Source organism: Scatophagus argus, chromosome 9 (assembly GCF_020382885.2).
Source record: "Scatophagus argus isolate fScaArg1 chromosome 9, fScaArg1.pri, whole genome shotgun sequence".
Classification (NCBI taxonomy): domain Eukaryota; kingdom Metazoa; phylum Chordata; class Actinopteri; family Scatophagidae; genus Scatophagus; species Scatophagus argus.
Window position 1 is genome coordinate 16709666 of NC_058501.1, and position 20274 is coordinate 16729939.

Below are 20274 nucleotides of genomic sequence, written 5' to 3' on the forward strand. Positions count from 1 at the left end.
ACCAGCTCACAGAGGCGGGTGCAACGAGTGACATCACAGGTGGGGAGGAGTGAATGATGTAATTCTAGTGAATCCAGAAAGGGAGGGGAAGGAGAGAGGGAGGGAGAGCGAGAGAAAAAGGAAGCCCTCGATAAGTTTTTTTTGTATATATTTCTCAAAAGTTACACAAACTTTCAGAGAGCACAGGTATAACTGGAAGTCAAGTGGGGATCAACATGCTGAGGACGAAGACCTGAAGACGAAAATGGATACCAGTTTGTCAGCAGTCGTGCACAGCTCATGACAACAGAAAATATTAACACTTTTAAGGCCTCGGGCCTCGAGTGACTACAGAGAGGTAAGCAAATCACTCTCCTTTCTCACAAAACAGAATATGTAGGTGGAGTTTGCACAGTCAGTGGTGTCACATTCATGCAGTGTCTTGTTGCTTGTGAATGGATCATTTTCAAAGCAGCACAGAGTGTTTCGTGTATGAACTTACTGGTTTCTAACTGACGCTGGCTGGATTGCACAGGAACAGAATGGCTCATAGTGTTTCATTAGAGGCAGAAGGGAATCTACTATAGCATTTCTCAGGGTTTGTGTTTGCCTCTACAGTGTCCAGAGTAAACAAAAAGTAATAGGACATATTCATTGAGAACTTCCTCTTCTGATCCCTCAGATCCTGGACAGAGAAAAAAAGAGAGGCAATGTCTTCTGAATTGGACTCCAGTCTCACCAGTATTGACTGGCTGCCTCAGCTGGGAATCAGCAGCCTGCGCTCAGGGAGAGAAAGAAGAGGAGGAGCAGGAGAGAATGACAAGAAGAAGGACAGGGGGAGGGAGAGAGGAGACTTCCTACCCTTCGTGCCGGACGCTTCCCCTTCTAACTTCAAAGGGAAACCCCCCCACAGCTATGCCACTCTCATCGCCATGGCAATAGCAGCTGCACCTGAGCGGAAGTTGAGTTTGAATGACATCTACACCTGGATCAGTAACACTTTCCCCTATTACAGCCGAGCTGGCCGCGGATGGAAGGTAAGCTTTAATGTATAACAACAAGAACATCTGATCCGTGTGGTCGAACAATAATAATTTACTGTACGTAAAGCATATTTAAAGTAACTTGTTTAGTGATTTGGTGCCAATTTCTTTATGCAAATATTGTGTCTTCAACAGAACTCCATCCGACATAATCTGTCCCTTAATAAATGCTTCAGGAAAGTTCCTCGTCCACAGAATGACCCCGGCAAAGTAAGTTATGTTTTTGCTGTTGATGCGCTGTTGTAAGAATAAATGTGCTCTTGTTGGAATCATGTGAGATGGAGTGGCTGCTTAAAAGAGCCTAAAGCTAGGAACTTGTGCTGTTTTTCCAGGGTTCCTATTGGACGATGGATGGACCTGCGGAGGCGAATCAAGCGAGGGCACCTAAACGTCCCTATCCAGATGAGGAAGACGAGGGGCAGGATGTATGTCGTTCAGCATCACTCACTCATTCACTTGTTAACCTTCTAAGTGTCACGAAATGTCAAATAAGTGTAAAGAAAGGAAGGAAGAAGTACAAAGCTGGGATTCTGGCATTTTATCTTTATATTTAAGTAGTACATTTATTCACATAAGTACAATTTTGAGGTATTTGTACTTTACTTGAGAACTTCCATTTTCTGTTACTTCATACCTCAAATTCACCACAGCTCAGAGACAGATATTGTACTTTTTACTGCACTTCATTTATTTGACAACATCAGTTTCTTTTTACTTTGCATATTCAGATTAAAAATACAAAACCAGAATCAGTTTTATGTTTGTTTGCACATTTAGGGAATTTGTCTTGGCATAAGGTGCAATACAATATATAAATGTAGAACTGAATTGATTTACAATATTTACAATAAGAAAACAATGTTAAAAGTCTGTAAAAGATATACGTATGTGTACATCAACTAAATAATTAGGATCTAGTATTGTCGATTAAGCTACACAGCAGTATATAAAGCAATTAAAACAAGCTTAACATTTACCAGCTTAACATTAAAGCGATAAAGACATTAATGTCTAAATAATTAGAATCCAACAATATAATAAATATTATTTTGAAATGAGCATTTTTGCACAATGAGTACTTTCACTACTTTTCTATTTTTACTGAATTGAGATTTTGAATGCAGGATGCTTGCATGTGACGGAGAATTTTGACACTGTAGTAGTGCTAGTTTTACTAAAGTAAAAGATTTGATTTATCCTTCCACCACTGCGCGTTTTCAGAGACACTTCCAGAGAAAACACATCTCCGAGACACTGCTTCTGATTTTATTTGTCCAAGTTAAAGAACCTCTGTCTCCGACATTTCTACATCTACAACAATAAATCGGCAGATGAAATTTCACTTGCGGTGCTCACGGTGTTAAAAGAAACTGCACTCAAAATGCAACACTAAAATGTCTTTCCAGAAACAATGTCCTGGTTGTTCTCTAGTATCTGTAGGCCTTGCTGTCAGCAGTTTTAACACATCTCGTTAGTCAGCTTTCACTTTTATTGTACTGGGGTGGAGGCAGAAATCCAAACCCATTCATATAAAAACATGGCTATGACAAAAATGTGTATTATTATCTTGCACTTTTCATTTTGTATTCTGGGTGAACCAAGCCTTTAACTTGAGTAATGCTACTTTTGTTGTCCCACAGGATGTTAATACCTCGTCCACCTTTGCAAATAGTAAAGCTGTGTTGTTACAGGGGACACAAGCAGAGAGAGGACAATCTCCTCCTCATCAGCCACAACCAACCTCCCACACAGACTCACTGGGAGCCATCCAGTCGCCCCAGTCTGCCTCCCTCTCTCCTCCCCCATGCAAGGTAGAGTCACTTTCTCCCCTCTTTATCACATCCAGCTATGCCGGACATTTTTAAATACTGTGTCTTTTTTTTCTTTTTTATCTTCACAGCAACCTGCACCCTACATACCAAGCCCCATGTCCAGTCTCCCTGTCCCTCATTCATCCATCTCCCCCTCAGCCGGGCTCCCACCAGCTGCCCCCATGACCTCCCTTAGCTCTTTCCCACCTCCCCTTCCACCGGGCCCCACTTTGTCCATCCCCACTGTATCTACTACACCTCTGTCTGCTGCTAATATGTCTACAGTTCCCCCAGCTGCTCCCTCTTTCTCCGACGCCGCCTTGTCCTTTCTCGCTAACTCAGGGCCCGCGTCCATTTCCAGTTTCTCCTGCACCCCTAACTCGGCACCTGTGTCCGTTTGCACCATGTCAGGACTCAGTGACTCCTCTGTATCAGTCGTCCCTTCGTCGGTCGCCGCTCCTCCTGCCGTCTCAATAAACTCTTCCGCTGAACCTCCCCTTCGTTTCACCTTCGACGAGCTGAATTTGCCAGACTTGTATGCATCTTTCAAGTCTCTCTTCAAGAGCATGCGGGAGAGGAGAGGCTCACAGTGTAAGTATTGTGCGTGTCGGTACATTTTGTGTCCATTAACTCTACAAAATGCACTTTTTATGCTTTAACGGCTTGGTTGAGTGACCTTGTTTTTGCTCTTTCCAGCGGATGGTGCTCCTCTGGCTATGCTGAGCAACGACACTACCCCTCTTCACACTCCAGTTCTGCCACCAATGTCCCCTCACCCTACACCTGTACCGGCACCTGCATCGTCTGCACAACCTCCTGAGGCAGAGCGCATTTCACAACACAGTGAGTCTCCCATGACGTGTGTTAAAAACAGCAGCCTAACACAGGAATGATCCACGCTGTCTAAAGTTGCCTTCCTCTCTTGCACTTTAGCAGTGCCACCTGGCTGGTTCAGTAACCCTGATTCTCTGAAGGAGAGCTTCCGCATTGCCAGCAGTCTGGACTGGGCCAACATAGACCTCTCTGGTCACCCAGGTCTGTGCTATACACTGGAGTCTTGTTTAAAGGGTCACTTCACCCAAAATCACAAATAAGACAAGTATTCTCAATCACTTTTTCTGGTCTCAACTTCTAAAATGTGAAGATTTAAAGTTTTGAAAATTGTTGGGTTTTGAATTTGACCATCTCCCTCATGAGCTCTGTGGAAATCTTTACATCCACAAAAACTGATCAGTTAATTAAGAAAGTGATTGCATATTATCCAAAAATGGAATGGCACAGCAATTTATAAAGCTGTGAGCACCTACCCCATGGCCATATAACACTATAATGAAAATAACGATAATATAATAGTAATAACTTTATTTATATAGCACCTTTTAAAAAAACAGGTTTCCAAAGTGCTTAAAAGTCATTGAAAAACAAAACCAACAAATCGTATACAAATTGAAGGCAATAAACAAAATATAAATAGACAATTGGTGAACAAGGTTAAAGATTTAAGATAAAAGGTAAAAGAACAGCAAATAGAAAAATGATTGACAATAAATATAGGAATTATGCTATTTAAAACCAATAAGCTAAAAGAGACAGTAAAAAGACAATAAAAAAGACTTCACATGAAAGCCAGTCTATTAAATTGGGTTTTCAGAAGTGATCTAAAAGAAGTCACTGACCTTGTAAGCCTCATCAGGAAGGTCGTTCCAAAGCTGAGGTGCTCTCATAATCCGGTCACCTTTGGTCTTAAATCTCGACTCTGGTGGCTCATAGGGTGTCAACAACTCTATTATGTAACTGTGAGCCAGACCCAGACGTGCTTTAAAAGTGATCAGTAAAATCTTAAAAACAGGAATTTATCTTTCTGCCATTCGTGTGCAATGACCCCTTTTAAGATCTTTCACAGCCAATGGACTGAATGTTTACAAAGATTTTCCTATCCAACATGTATAACTAGTGGCAGATTATGAAACAACAAATATGACATTCAGAACTTTTCAAAATGATAAAAATGCTGCATAAATCTAGAAGGCCCTCCTTCATTTCTATCACCAGACCTTCTGGAGAGCATGCGCCAGGCGGAGCTCTGTGACTGGGCCCTGGACCCGACGCTCTTCACCTCCCTCTGTGACTCTCTGAACCGCTTCTTCACCGAGAGAGGCATGATCACCTCTGGGAACAACTCACCTGTGGTCCCCGGTGCACCTCATTTATTACAGGTTCCCCCTACCCTCGCCAGCCTCACTCACCCCTCGCCCCTTCCCTACTCTCCCATAGTTTCCCCTGCCAGTGGAGCACAGCCTCCCCGGAGGTCTCTGCACATGCAGGGACAGGGACCTCAAAGACCACAGCTCACACAACCTGGTAAGACCTTGACATCTCATTCAAAAGGTTTTCTTTTAAATGTTTATCAAGTGAGTTTCTTGCAAAGTTAGACTTTTAAGGAGAGCATATTTCCTCCTGCCATCACTGCACCACAGATACACTAACATAGCTCACATTTTCTCTTGAAGTCTCAGCTGGGATGCAGCCTCAGTCTATGACACCACGACAGCGGCCTCCATTGAAGAGTCTCCACAGCAACAGTGAGGAGATCCAGGATGACTTTGACTGGGATTCTCTTCTCGTTTGATCCTGACTGTCTGTGTGGAGGAAGGATCAGAACAGAACTTTTCAGAAAAACCTGGCTTCCTTCGGCAATCCTCACTGAACAATATGTAGAAGCTGCCTCACTGTTGGGCATCTTCTCTGAGAGCAAGTCTGGGATCAAGATTGTCACATATGAACGAATGCTGAAAATGTTTTTCACCTTTATTCAAGTTCTTATGCTGTAATAACTTTTTATTTAGCATATCTTTTGGCAGGGTGTTTTTTTTCTGTTGGTTTACAAGGTTTGTAAACATGTTCACCAAAGAAAAATTAAGTGTAAATTTATTCTTGTCACATTATAGTACTCTGCAGCATTAAAAAAACAAAGAAAAAAGGGGAGGGGAGGGGTTATATACAAGCATTAAATACAGAGTAAGCATGAAACAAGCCAAACACACATCCTGTGTTTTTGTTTTATTTCATAAATTCCTTTTGATTTTTTTTCCATTTTTCTTTTCAAATGTGAATGTTCACAGTCATCACCACACAAAATTCAACCTTACCCGATAAAAGAGATATTTTTCTTGTTGATATAAAATAACAATAAATTCATCAAACTAAATTAAAAGAACAGCATGGAGCATGTTGTCAAGTCCCTGTTTTTTCCTTTCATTCAGTGAAATAATTGTCTTTTCTTTTTCTTTTTTTAAAGAAGCATCAGTATCTCTCCCACCTCAAAGAAAAGAGGGCTGAAACACAGTGGTGCTCTGGGACACCTGTAAACCAAGGATCCCATATGAAATGTATGATTGGAAAAAAGGACACTGATTGATTTAAAAAAAAAAAAAAATATATGAAATAAGATTGGCAGAGAAATGTGTGACCCTTATGATACCTCATTTGAAACCCCATTACATAGTATTAGTACAAGTGACAATTAAAAAATAAAATAAAATAATGGCTGTCAATTCTTTCTTTCTGAGTCACTCAAATAAGATCGGACACAGGGAAAATGCAGACAGATACTGACATGTACATGGATACAGGCATTTGCACTATTGCATACTCACAAATGAGCATTTAGATTCTCATTCACACATTGCTGCAGCCAAACACGCACGCACACGCATTCAAAACACATCTCATCATTTTTTCCCCCCAGCAGACCACAGATGTCAGAGCGCTCTTTCACTTTCTGCAATAAATCAGGAAGAAAAAAAAAAGCATTTGATTTAAATGGCATCATCGTGTGATTTTCCTTGTTTATTTGTTCCCAAAAATTGGAAAAAATAAATTACATTTAACATTAAATTAAATTAAAAGTGAAATAGTCGACCACATTGTGCCTGAAATGTTAATGCAGGATTTTCAGTCCGTATCTCAGTCTGGAGTTCATTTAAAAAAATAAAATGAAAAAAAAAAATCGTCCTTCATGCACTGGTTTCATTTCAGTGTTTCAGTGTTTCTCTTCATTCTAGAGGGAGAAAAGAGGAAGAGGCAGATACAACAGTTTCTCTGTTATGTTTGTTAGTGGCTATGTCTCTTCTCCCTCCATTTCTCTCCCTCCCTCCCTCTCTCTCTCGCTCTCTCTCTCTCTCTCAGTGCAGTAATATTAGAATAGAATGACATGACTGAAAATGCCTCCCGTTCTCACAGGCTTACCTTCATCTCAAGACAGGACTGAAAAAAATAAACACAACATGAAGAACAATACAGAACAGATTAAGACAAAATAAATAAATCTCTATTTCCCACCCACAAACAACCCATACTGAAATGAAAGGAACTAAATGTGAAAAATTATTGTGAAATGAAATAACACTTTCGAAGGAAAAAAAATAAACATAATTATTGATTTTTTGTTTTTTTGATTTTTTTCTTGAAATATAGAGATGTACACATTTTTCTTTTTGGACACAAATTGTGTTTGGGGGGGGGGTGGATGAAGGGGGCAGCAGGTACGACAGAGGAGGTTCAAACAGGTGAGCAAAGCAGTGGTGACACTTCCTCAAAGAAGAAAAGGGTTGGTGCTCGCTCCAGTCGTTCCTCCGCCTCCCACTGATCCTCCTGCTCCCATCACTCCTCCTGTTCCAGTGGGCCCACCCAAAATCAGCTGAGGAGGTGCACCTCCAGGTCCCAACAGGGCAGGGCCTGTGGGAGCCATAGGTGAGAGCCCACTGTAGGGCATGCCCATGGGGCTGGCCTGCATCATGCCCAAGCCCATTCCCGGAGCCCCCATACCCACACTCATTGGCCCCATGCCCATTCCTGGTTGTACCATGCCCAGCATGGGATTGGGAGGCACTGGACTGGAGCGGAGGCCACTCAGGCCAAGTGATGAGGGCTGAGGTGAGATGGAGGTCATGGATGGAGCCACGCCAAAAGGGTTAGAGGAAGCAGGTGTTGGAGAAACTCCCCTACTGGAAATCGTGCTGCCTGGAGTAACTGCCATGCCAGGAGCAGGAGATGAGCCTGAGGGTCAGCGGTGATAGACAATACAGAAAAAACTTAACACAATAAGAGTCACTTAATGCACACTCATACAATATATTTAACACAGATTTGAATCATTCCACTAATAACAGGTTTCAGATCTGGAAAGAACACGACAGCAACATAAAATAATAGCTGAAACAATAAATCGGTTAGGTACTTAGTCAATCAACCAGAAGCATCAGCAACTACATCGTTTTGGTCATTTTCTTCTTGCAGAAAAATCAAATGGTGTGAATCATTGCTACTTTTCTGTCTGATGTGACTGTAAGCTGAGTACATCAGTGAGATTCACTCAAAATTTCAACATTTCATAGACCAGAAGATTAATCTCAGAAGATAAATCAACTATAAAACAGCCTGATGGAGGCCTAGCAGAAACTCTTATCATGTGGTAAACTTGTACGTATTCTTTTTTTTTTTTTTCCCCTGAGGCAGTAAGTTCATGTTTTCGGTTCAGTTTTATTTTTCTGGCAGCTATTTCTCTAAGCAGTTGTGTATAATGGATGGATGTATGCTTTGACATGGCCCCAGAAAGTAGTGAAACTCCAAATAACAAGAGTGTGGTGTGCCTCCAGGTCATGACAGAGCCCTCAAAATGATTGCTGGGTGGTTAATTGTCAGCTTTTGATCTGGGATGTTCAAAAGAACTGAGTTCATACCAGGCAGATTGTTTCCATACTAAGTTAATGGTAAAACATTGTGGTTCCTTTAATTTTATCATTCCAGGACGTGTTTTAATCAACTTGTCTTCTGCCAGCTGCAGTTTATTGTGAATATGAACACTGCTGATGATGGGATCTTAAACTTAAGACAATAAGAGTCCTACATGGGTCTACCTAAAAAATGCAAAAGAGTTTCAAGAAATACAGTAAGCCCGTCTTTCTATCTACACAAAGTAATACTAACTTTAAAAAGTGCAGTAAACACGGGTAACAATAGCTGTGACCAACCTGTGTTCTGGAGAAAGGGGTTGTGCGATGAGGAAGAGATGGAAGGAGGTGGTGGCTGTTTGGGTTTGGGTTTAGATGACACCAGGGAATCGAGATCCACCAGCGCTGCGTTGGGGCCGAGGAAGGACTCGGGAGTCTTACGAACAGGAAGTGAAGAACCGAGAGATGACAGGTCAAAGGGCACCGGTGAGCCTGTGCTGTCGCCGCCCATTGCCGGGGACCCTCGTCGCTCTGGGTCTCCTAAGGTGGAAGGAACAGAAACAGCAAATCAGACACAGACTATTAAAACAATGCTTTTCCTTATAATAAACAACAAATAAGAACTACATTATCACACAAAGTAGAGGAGGATGAAATGTAAGACAAGACAACTGTGCATGCAATTGTAAACTGTAATCTATGAAAACCCCTTTCGAAAGTACTTGTACCTCAGTGTTTGTGAGTCCATGTAGCTTTAAGTGTGAATGTACCTGTGCCGTTAGTTTGTTTGGCGGTGCCACTCCAGATGTCAGAGGTGATAGGGTCAGAGGCAGGGACAGGCCCGTCCCTTGCCCAGGGGTCTACTGGCCCCCCCGAGGAGGAAGTGCTAGGTGGCACTGAGGGGCCCCAGGGGTCAGCACTGGGGGGGGTCACAGCTACAGGGGAGGGGAGGAGACGCAGCGGAGGGGAGGGTTAACACAACACCATACAGGTACAGTCCACAATAAGGAGGGAACAGGAAGCTGGGCTGGGTTCCAACAGTAGTGTTTCTCTCCTTGACCTCTGCAGTCCCAGTAACCTGACAGGTGAAAGCAGATTTTCTCTGGCTGTCCACCACATTACTGTCATTAGCTCAGCAGAGGTAAACGAGAGCTAATAAGAAGCTACCTCATAAATAAAAGAGGCACAAGGGGGTATGAGATGAGACAGCTCTTGTTGAGACACAGCCACAGTCAGTCCTGAGTAGAAACAAGAGGATAAAAATCCCTGGTTTAGACACAGAGGGAGAATGGCTTTAGCATGCCTGCTTTCCTCATTACAAACTGAAAGCATATGAGTGGACGACAAGATATGACAGCATGGTGACATGACAGAAAATGTAACAGGGCTGTTATGAGACAGGAAATGGAACAGTGGTGTGAAGAGGAGTTAAGGTCAATTGGTATTCACATCCTCTTTCATCCACAGCACAAGACACAGTTCTCTTTTGATACTCGGCGATGAGTCCATTCCCACTAATCTGACTGAGAGTCAATACGTGACCAGTTTTGTAGCTGCTTACCTGAGCTTCCCCAAGGGTCAACATTGTTAACTCTGTTGGACGTCTCTCCCCAGGGGTCTGGAGGAGGGGCTATAGTAGGCGGGGCGCCCCCACCCCAGGGGTCAGAGCTTGTCGGAGACGTGGGTGATGCTACCCCCCATGGGTCTGTGGGAGCTGCTCCCCATGGACCTGAGGCTGCAGGGGCAGGAACTGTGGGTGGAGGCGATGGTCCGGCAGAACCTGCAGTGGTGGAGGACGCGGCAGGGGCTCCCCAAGGGTCTACAGCACTCAGTTCCATCAGAGAACCCTGTACAAGAGATTATATTATAGACAAATATCCCTGCAGACATATTCATGAAGAAATCCAAGGACAAATTCACCCCACCATGCTGAGGTTAGATCATGGTGTTCTGATAAAAAACTGAACATGAACTGACAATAAATTCTTTGTTCTTGTATGTGCAATGTGAAGAAAACTGCCACAATATTTCTAGTATAAATACCACATTTTTAACAATAAAAAACTATTTAAAAAATTAATTATTTATCCTTGATTAATAATATTGTGAATGAAATATTTCAGGGTGCAGATCAAGCAGAATTCATCTAGCAGATTACTCATTCCAGTTACTACCACAAAAAAAATCTGACAGTATTAAATGCCAATTACTGCTGCAATAAAATGAATGTAAGCATGCAATTATCTTCTATTTCTATTTAAGATCAACATATCTGAAATGAAATTTTAAGTTTGAAATAGAAAACAGATATTTAAGTTCTCTGGCCTGAAAAACAAGTATGAATCCAAGCATACTGGCTTTAAACACAAAATATACCAAGTAAGGCCAATTTGGACAAGATTTGTATGGTGGGACAGGTTTTACATATGGAAGAGTAATAATGTAAAATAATTATTACAAAATCCAAGTGAATTTGATCTCTTTCACATTTGCCTCATCAGTGATTTGCATGGAGCACGCGCTTCTTAAGGATTTACTTTCAAATGTGAGACTGATTTCATGGCACAGACTAATACAACTAAAATAACCATCAACAAAATACTTGAGGCCAGATGTACATCGAACTGAGAGAGCTGACAGAGGGAGGCAGTGACAGTCACCGCAGGAGGAGAGTCACACACCTCCTCAGGCTTCAGCTTCTCCCTTTTGCTCTCCTCGATGGCCATCTGCAGTCTCAGGTCATCACCTCTGCGCAGTCGCTCTTCCTGCAAATCACATAAAATGTGATGTCAGCAACTCAAAACACACAACCCTGGAAAAGCACATCACAGGTTATTATTAGTTCATCAGTTATCAGTTTACAATTCCACAATTAAAATCAAAACCATTGGAAATGGAAAAACCCTACCTTAAATCTCCAGTCAACTGAAAATTAACCCATCACTGCATTATTTCCAAGTGTGAGTGTGCGATTTTGACAAATCTCACAGCAAAACACGATCAGGGTCATCGATCTGAATAGCCATCAATCCCATCAACAGAACAATGATGTTTAACTGCACTTTAAACCGACAGCAGCACTTCAGATTTGAGGGGTTAAATGCAAATGCAGCTGTGGTTAGTTTGGTTCCTGACACATGCTGTCACTGTGAATACTCCACAGACCTAGTGTCAAGCACATTATGTATTCTTCTCAGCCGAAATTAAATAATAAAGTAAAAATAATATAAAACATCCCATTAGCTGGCTGATAATTTACACAATAAATGTTGTGCATCCCCAACACTAACGCCCCGGCTGTTTTTTATCTGTTCATCCATACATTCATCCATTTTCTATAGCGCTTATGGGCTTGGTTTTACATTACCAATACCAATCAATTAAAACATGTTTTGATCCCCCTGATAAAGTTATAGACCACCCTGAGTCGTGTCTACTCAATGCCTTACCTTAAATCGTACCTCATTATAAGGAGGACTGACAATCAAACAGCAGAACATTGACAAATCCACAAGGACAGGCTGTCTCTGCTGCACAACTGAGTTATTCTCAAGATGCCACTAAGTAACAATAGCAAAGCCATGAATGAACTAGTTTCTAGATTAAACAAGTCAATTAATACAGTATGTATGGAACTTTAACCTCTTGCATTCAATAGGAAAACACAGTTTTGCACGCTGAACACAAAACAAGTAAGTTACAGCAACAGCAGATGTGTAAAAGACAAGGAAAAGAGAGCATTTCAAATCAAAACTGCACCTGAATGCATGCTATCAGAGAGGGTAACAGGGAGGAAAGAATAATCAGAGCTTATAAACAACTAGGTGTTTAATTTAGCCAATTATGATGAAATGCTAATGCCATGCAATAATTAGAGTTAATCAATCATTTGGGTACACAGGCTTAACACCTCTTGACAAGAATTTGAAGTGTCTTCTTTGCTTTTAATAACGATCTGCTTACAGAGTAGTATTACACCACTTGTAATATGACAAGACACTCTAACACAAACTAAATTATCTCAACTGTATTACAGCAATCTGATGCAAATTTGTTTCTTGAGGAAAATCACACATTTCAAATACAAGCACAAATTAGTTTTCTTGACTGATCAATGCTTTATGTGTGTTTGAGAAGTTCCAATTGACAGAAAGACAGATAGTTGGTGACTGGTTCGCCAGTCTTCTGGGCAAACTCTCTGCCCCTGACCTTTTGATGTATCTCTTTGCTGAGTGTCATTGCATAGCGGATCTCTGCGTCCTCCAGAGGGTCCGAGTTATTCTGGGGGAGGTCAGGCATTACATGGTGAGAGCAAAGCTAGGTGTATGTAGTGAATAATATCAGTAATATCCCTCAATGCACACATGCCCTGCAATGGATTCAAACTGCAAACTTTGCTACAGTTAGTTATAGCTGTGCTTTAATTGTTAATTTACAAAGCAGTTGCCTTGAACAGGCTGCTTTATGTTTACCTGCTCTGCCTCTTCTTTACTCATGGCCAAAGCCAGCTGGAGCTGCAGATCCTCCTCTCCAGAGCTCTGGGGCCAGGCCTGTTCAGGGTCTGCCCCTCCAGAGTGGGAGCCCACTGACAGGCTGCCCCCCAGGCTGGGTGCTGAAGGAGCTGAGGAGGCTGGAGCAGAAACAAATAAGCATAAGCATGGATGTAACAACTATCTTTTTAAACACCATGTAAAATACCCCTCTCACCACTGGAGGTCTGTGCCATTTTCTCTTTGGTTTTGAGGGCATGGATCCTCTCCTCTCTTAGTCTCTCTTCGTCCTTCAGCAGTGTCACTAGCTGTTTGGCTTTCTCCCGCACATTCACCCCCTGGAAAAATCCAGGTATAAGCACACAATTCATGTTGAAATGAGTGTACACTTTCGAAAAGTTAAATATTACATAAACACATATGTTTAATTACTAAAAGTTTAATTATGCTTACTAGCTGCACTTAAAACAATAATAATAACAATAATACTGTATTGTTCTTGTAACAGCTTGTTAGCTTCTCACAGTTTAATCTGCCTGCATTCCAGAAGGGTTGACGTCACTTACTTTAACACAGATTTATGGACGTGGGTGTGTTTGTGTACCTGGTCTTTGCCGTCTCTGTCTATGTACTGAAAATCTTTTAGAGTCTGGACTGCGTATATGTTCTCTCTGCATTGTTGGGCAACACGTTCTGATCCTGTCTTGATGAGGTACTCCATAAGAGTCATAGCCTGGGAAAAAAAAAAATACAAATCACAACCAACGACCAAATATAGAGGGTCTGGATAGTGAGTTAGTAAAATGTAAATATTAAGCAGCTTACAAGCAACTAATCCCTATGCTAGATTCCACATTGATTTAAAGGCAAACACACACACAAGCCCAACCCCTATGTAGCCTAACAGTGGGAATCACTTACAAGAATTCATAAATTTGGTATTACCAGCAATGTTTAGTCTGGAGGTCAACAGATATGACCCCTGCCACCATAAATGCCAGACATTAATAGAAACTGGGTAACTGTTAAGCCAAGCATCTGAAGTCAGTAATTCCATTTGAAAAGCCGGATAGTATACTACAGGAAACAGTGCTTGTCTGCATTCTCCCCACAAAGGAGCTCTGTCATACAGGATTCCAACATGAACAAACAATCACTCACTTTGAGCAAATTTGCTGCCAGCAATCAGTATTATATTGTCACGAAGCTTCAGTTTTGCCAATATTAAAACTTAAATTTGCTGATACCATAAAACGTCAGTACTGTGATTAATCTGTCAACTTGGGCTTTGTCTTAAACCCTCACTAGTCACTCCCCCTAGACTATTCTGGAGTGAGCATTAAACTGAGGTATCAGACATTTGTGAATCTTTCTATGTCGCTGCTGTAATTTTGCATCTGCAAAATGGGATGCACTTCATTGTGGGGTGTTAGGCAGAAATTAAAGTACACACCATGGAAACTGCTTTCACACACATAAACATGTGACATATTATGAAATCCAAAATAATTTTAGTGCATTATCAAATGAACAGGGAGTGATTTTGGACAATATTATTATATTGCATAAGACTGCAAACAAAATACTGAAATATCTGCACCAGTGTATGAAAACTGTATATAGAGAACACAGTGTGATATTAGTACACTGTACCTTAAGAACATCCATTGTGATATACTTTTATAAAAATTATCCCCAACACACACATTCACACCTTGTACACATGTCTCCAATTCTTGCCATGGTCATTGAGGCGTTTCCACACCATGCTCATGATTTCTGAGAAGGCCACAACATTGTAGGTCAGATCTGCGATCTCTGACATCAGAGAGCTGCTGGGGCCCCATGGGTCATTGGAAGTCGCCTCTCTAACCTGGACAAAAACACAGCAGGGGACAATCTTAAATTATACTCCATCCAGACTGTCCACGATAAAAAGAATAATTGCGGGCTAATGTTTTGCGACAAATTAACAATCCATAGTGTTCTGAGTAGCAACGCAAACTCAATCGGGTCACAAGCTGTAGCAATACCAAATGTTGGTAATATGGATACATTAGCTCATATTGTGTTTACCAGGGGAAAGGGTGAGGGTTGCTTAAAAAAAAAAAAAGAAAATCATTAGCAGCTACTAAACATCATCTGTGCTGCAGAGATACATAGGTTACACAGAAACTATGGGCCTATGGGAGAAGGTGGGGGTAAAACAAAAAGAAAAAAAAAAGAGAGAGAAGGGGAAGAAGAAAAAAGAGATAAGCTGAGGGACACACAACCTTGATTTCAGCCTCTGAATAGTTGTGGACAATGTTTTTTACTTGTCGCCGTAGCGATGAGGTCGACATGGCAACGGTCTGACCGTCAAGTTTTGCTGCAATCTGAACAACAGATGGAGAAGAAGGGTTATAAAATATAATTAATACAAACTGAACAACAACAGGGCAAAGAATGTTGTTTAAAAAAAAAAAATCAGATGAGCTCTACGCAAATATAAGAGCCTGGACTGAAGAGTAGGAGACCTTCAGAAGAATAATAAGTATGAAAAATGAAGTCCATACCATAAATCAAACTTCAATCATGTGACTGCTAGTGTCAACAGAGGAGGACAGACAGTGTCATGCACACCTGTTACACAAGAATGATGCAGAATAGGGGTCTCTCCTCTTGGTATCTTTTCGTTTTTCTGGCGTGTGAGCCACTCATTCACAGAGTGCTATGTCTCAATTTGTCGGTTTCTTCCTGTGGCAACATTGGGTCCCAAAACCACAGGCACAGGAAGATGAAAACTATGGAACAAGATTGAGACTGATGTTTATCTTAAAAAGAACCCATATGCACTGCTACATTACAAACAAGAACAGGTTACAACTTTATCCAAGGTTTTATTTCCAGAGTAACCATCATAAAATAAGGACAAAGGCGATATTCAGCAACAAAATCACAAGATATGTTGCTGATCCACACACGGCTGATAGTCAGAGATGCAACATATTAATTATATGCTTTTCACTACTTATCAAAGTCAAGGTTCCTGAGATTACTACCAATTCAGAGAATAATGTCATTTAATTCAGGAAAAGCAGAAAATAATACCCATTTTTATTTTCTTGAGAACAAGCAGGTAGAATGAATGCTATGGTTGACTATTCCTTACCAATGAGAGCAGGAAGGGAAAAAAAATGCTAATCCCAATTTAAGAAAGTAACCTCATTTGACAAACCTAAACTGTAGCAGCTGCATTCACATGAGCAGAGCTGGAATGAGTTGAGTATTTCAGGAATAAAACACATGGTTCACGGGTTCAAGTACACATTTTAGCATTTCAAGCTTATGATTCATTCATGAGCCAGTTAATATTTACTTTCATATTTCAAAATCATTCAATTAACCCCATATGCCTGTATGGGTGGCAAAGCTATGCGACAATAGTATTAAATAAACATTGTATTTCTTAACAGAAACTGAATTACCAATTTTGCTGACTCTCACAAAATAACATGCATCCACTTAGTTAATTTCTGGTACTAATATTTGTCATCATTAGACTATTACAATACAATAAAGACAATATCTTATACTGATATTACCAGGCTGTAACATGCAGTAAACTGAGTTATATACAGTTCCTTACTAAAAACACTATTATCAACAGTGCGGGTAATAATGAGAGACAGAGGAGGCCTAAGCGTACGGCAAGACTTTTTAAGCTATCAGGTGGGCAAAAAGTACGTAAATAAGAACTTAAAGAAACAATATACACAGGAGCATAGCAGAACATACTTTCCAAGTAACTGGCACAAAGGAGTGAAAAACAAAGCAAAGTTTTACTCCTTCCTGTCAGAAAGAGTGTAAAGTGGGTGTTATGAGCATCAACTGAATCACTGAAAATAGGCCAAAAAAACAAAACCCATTGTCTGGGGGAATAAATGATGGCTCTATTATGCCTCACTGGTAGCAATGTCTGGATTTGACATCATGAACTGATCCTGGTGGTGGTGGTGTAATGGCATGTGGAGAATGATTTTTGTATCACAGTATTGCATCCCTCAGTACCAAGTGAGCATTGTTTGTATTTGATTGCTTACACAGCAAGCTGAACCACTGCTGCTGACCAGATGCATCCTTTCACTGTCTACATTTTCTTTACTGCTCAAATCTGAATGCACTAAAGGTAAAGAAGAGAAGTTTGAGGAAGTTCAGCAGTGGGCATTTAAGCTGATCTTCAAATGCAACGCTTGGCCACTCCCTGACATTCCATCTCTCAAAAATGAAGGAAGCAAGGGCACAATCTCTTTGCTAAAGAAGACGATACATTTTGATAAATTCAGCCCACTCACTGCATTAACATTCCCTCCAACCAGACACATGCACACTGGTGAGCAAGTAACAGACAGTGCTGGTCCCTCAACAGTGCAAGGGATGTTCACAGACTGATCTCTACAACATGTGCTCTGATAGGCTAGAAAATGCGGCATTATTTAAAATTCTTTTAAAACTTTCATGGGTATATTAGTTTTTTTTATCTATGTAAAAAAATGCAATTTACACCAGTTCCTTACAGTCTTAAACTCTGACTTATTCTACGCCTGTAAAAAAATCTGAATTAAATTAATTGATTGATGAACAAGAATAACACATTTAGTAAATATATGCATTTGTATGTGACTATTCTGGTTTTAAATCTACTTGGCAAAGGAGTAATAGCACAAATGTACTACCCTACAAACTCAATACTTTTTGAGTGTTATGCACCTTTTAGATAAATATATATGGTGGCATTTGTAGGTCAAACCAATATGACACAATGTTGCATAACTAAACATTAGGAAACCATTGCAAAAGCCAGTTCAGAGACTCTTGAAGTTCTGTACCAAAGTTCAGGTACAACAACTAATCTTTGATAAGAGATATAACATGCCATTGGTGTCTTTGCCCTCCAGTTTTCTCAACCATCTCCACCATCTCTGATACTTTGTGGGGAAAAAACATGAGGTTTCATCGACTATATTTCAGTTCTGCTGCTCTGAAATGCCTGAAACACAAACACACTAAAACATCTATATGTGCTGGCAGACAATACTTAGATCATAACAAATCTATCTAGGTTAAACTAACGGTTGAATATTAGTGAACTGTTCTTGGCAAGATACCGTTATCAGCAAATCACCATTACACCTACCCTATGACATGTGTTCTCGATAAAGAAGCTTGGCATAGATTACCAACAAGACACAGAGTTGTCATTAAATCCAAGATAACGTTAAGTTATTCTTCCTTTCACTTATATGCAATCGAGGTTGCACAGCTAAACGAAGTTACCCCCGCCCAGTTAGCCTGCACACAGATAATGTTAACAGTCGTTACACATCTAGAAAACTACAGCTTTCCCTGTCACAGATACCAAGTTAGCTATCTGACGTAAGGTAGCAACAAAACAGTCAACTGACGCTATGCTAGCTAACCAGCAACTGTTAATTAGTACCCTGGCATTATGCAACGGTGTTAATAAGAGCATCGTAAAACGAGCATATCTGTGTCACAGAGTATACAGCGTTAACGTTTCAGTTTACGAGCCATTGCTTCAGCCAATTAACCAACTGACGTTAGCTATCATCTGGAGCTGTTAGCTTCTATTAGCCAATTATCCAGTAACCCACCAACTCTCACCTAAGCTAATCGAAACAGTTAGCTTGCACTTTGCCACCAGGGTTTAGGTAAAGTATGGGCAAAGTATAAACAGGGTTACAGTAGGGTGTAGCTAGGAATGAACTGACAGAGTTACTCAAGTCAAACGAACAGCTATGTTCTCGTGACAACACTGGATCAAATCAGAATACAACTAGCGTTAACGCTTCCTGTCAGTTTGACTGATAAAAGAATTAACTTGCTGCTCTGTTGCTATTGCTGTTGCTAGGAAAGATTAGCCAGCTAGCAAGGTAGCACTTAGCTATCTAGCTACTGCTAGTTAGTTCGCAAATGGCAACTGGACCACTAGACTGTACAAGCTTCAACAAGGACATGTCCTGCTTCAGGACAATGCTGAAAAAATACATTTAATTAACAAGCATAAATGTCAAAAACAATGACAAGACATCATAATAAATGAGTAAATCAAGTGTGTATTACTGACCCTGTTGTAGCTTGAATGTACGAGGAGATGGCCGAATTTCCGCTTCCGTTCCCGACTACAGGAAAGACCGCACCCCCTGTAGCTTTGTTTTCCTGGGATGGTTGTAGAGGGCTCATGAATAATTAATCTATTTTGTATCTGACAAAATTAAAGTCCCACATGAAAACATATACAAAACGGCGTTTCATTAATGTTTAAAGCGTTCTAGATGGGGAAGGGGGCGATACTTTTGAATGGCTGTTTGACCTAATGCTCCTATTTATAAAATAGGGAAATAAAATAAAATCAACTCTCTAGGAGGAAGAAATCACATCCTCTTGCGTGCGCTTGTGTGTTTTTTTTCTTTTAAACGTTTTCGATACTTCTTCCACATGTCAGAGGTAAAATGATATCATTTAGGTCGGCATACGGCTACACCAACGCGGAAAGCCGCAAAGATGGAAATTGACTAACTGTACGCCTACTTAAGTACAATTGTGAAATATTTGTACTTTACCTGAGTATTTTTTATATGATTTACATTTCATGCTCTTTTATATTCAACTCTTCTTTGCGATTTTACATCAAAACATTTGATAAAATTCAACAAATTGTCAAAGATCAAGCTAGAGCTTCTGAACCTATTTGGTTTGTGACCCTTTACGAGAAATAATGTCTACTAATAATTTTTCAGTTTTTCATGAGTTAGTTTTAAGAACTGTTCAAGGTACACGTTTGAATACTACTACTTTTGGTAATTAAGGTACATTTAGCGCATAATACTTTAAAACTTATACACACTTTGAAAAATTAAATTATTCTGGGACTATAAGTTTACCCTTATGGCACCTTCATTAAAGTAAAATCAATCCGGACTCTAAAATCACTCCCAAAACTCCTGAGGTCATGTCATGTAATGCAATAGCACGCACTGTCCACAGAGAGGCATTGTTGAACCAACTCTGAATGACCAGGTTCCCTCTGGGTTGCCTTGTCAGTGGAACCATAAATAATACATGTTAAGCCATAGATCAGAACAATGCAGTAACAGCTGGCATGCATGTGTGTTACAATCTCCCCTTTTATCCCGTGTCTCTTTATCCTTTTATCTGT

The 20274-nt window shown here is 40.6% G+C and overlaps 2 protein-coding genes across 6 annotated transcripts; one reads left to right on the top strand and one right to left on the bottom strand.

The window, feature by feature from the left end:
* Positions 1-56: 56 nt before the first annotated feature.
* On the top strand, positions 57-6374 carry foxj2 (forkhead box J2). Of its 3 annotated transcripts, none has more exons than XM_046400120.1 (10): positions 57-337; positions 662-1016; positions 1158-1232; positions 1355-1447; positions 2663-2833; positions 2923-3424; positions 3530-3676; positions 3767-3868; positions 4886-5194; positions 5344-6374. In XM_046400120.1, the coding sequence occupies exons 2-10, from the start codon at positions 690-692 to the stop codon at positions 5460-5462; spliced, it is 1845 nt and encodes a 614-aa protein (XP_046256076.1). In that variant the 5' UTR covers positions 57-337; positions 662-689; the 3' UTR covers positions 5463-6374. The 3 variants fall into 3 exon arrangements, with proteins under 3 accessions (XP_046256076.1, XP_046256077.1, XP_046256078.1); XM_046400121.1 differs by having other exon boundaries at positions 3770-3868; XM_046400122.1 differs by having other exon boundaries at positions 2714-2833.
* epn1a (epsin 1a) lies at positions 6110-19308 on the bottom strand. Of its 3 annotated transcripts, none has more exons than XM_046400117.1 (13): positions 19183-19308; positions 15678-15838; positions 15329-15430; positions 14770-14928; positions 13660-13788; positions 13273-13393; positions 13038-13195; positions 12775-12846; positions 11247-11330; positions 10127-10412; positions 9336-9500; positions 8866-9105; positions 6110-7891 (listed from the first exon to the last, which is right to left on the bottom strand). In XM_046400117.1, exons 3-13 carry the CDS (start codon positions 15395-15397, stop codon positions 7428-7430), a joined length of 1947 nt encoding a protein of 648 aa, XP_046256073.1. In that variant the 5' UTR covers positions 15398-15430; positions 15678-15838; positions 19183-19308; the 3' UTR covers positions 6110-7427. The 3 variants fall into 3 exon arrangements, with proteins under 3 accessions (XP_046256073.1, XP_046256074.1, XP_046256075.1); XM_046400118.1 differs by lacking the exon at positions 19183-19308 and adding an exon at positions 18232-19169; XM_046400119.1 differs by lacking the exon at positions 12775-12846 and having other exon boundaries at positions 19183-19307.
* Between the last annotated feature and the right edge of the window lie 966 nt (positions 19309-20274).

Excerpts from the sequence above, each read along its gene's own strand:
- foxj2 (XM_046400120.1), top strand. The coding sequence starts at position 690 with ATGTCTTCTGAATTGGACTCCAGTCTCACCAGTATTGACTGGCTGCCT. Across the intron at positions 1,233-1,354 it reads CACAGAATGACCCCGGCAAA|GGTTCCTATTGGACGATGGA; the intron begins GTAAGTTATGTT and ends CTGTTTTTCCAG. Across the intron at positions 2,834-2,922 it reads TCTCTCCTCCCCCATGCAAG|CAACCTGCACCCTACATACC; the intron begins GTAGAGTCACTT and ends TTATCTTCACAG.
- epn1a (XM_046400117.1), bottom strand. The coding sequence starts at position 15,397 with ATGTCGACCTCATCGCTACGGCGACAAGTAAAAAACATTGTCCACAAC. Across the intron at positions 13,196-13,272 it reads AATGGCACAGACCTCCAGTG|CCTCCTCAGCTCCTTCAGCA; the intron begins GTGAGAGGGGTA and ends TTTCTGCTCCAG. Across the intron at positions 12,847-13,037 it reads GTAAAGAAGAGGCAGAGCAG|AATAACTCGGACCCTCTGGA; the intron begins GTAAACATAAAG and ends GACCTCCCCCAG.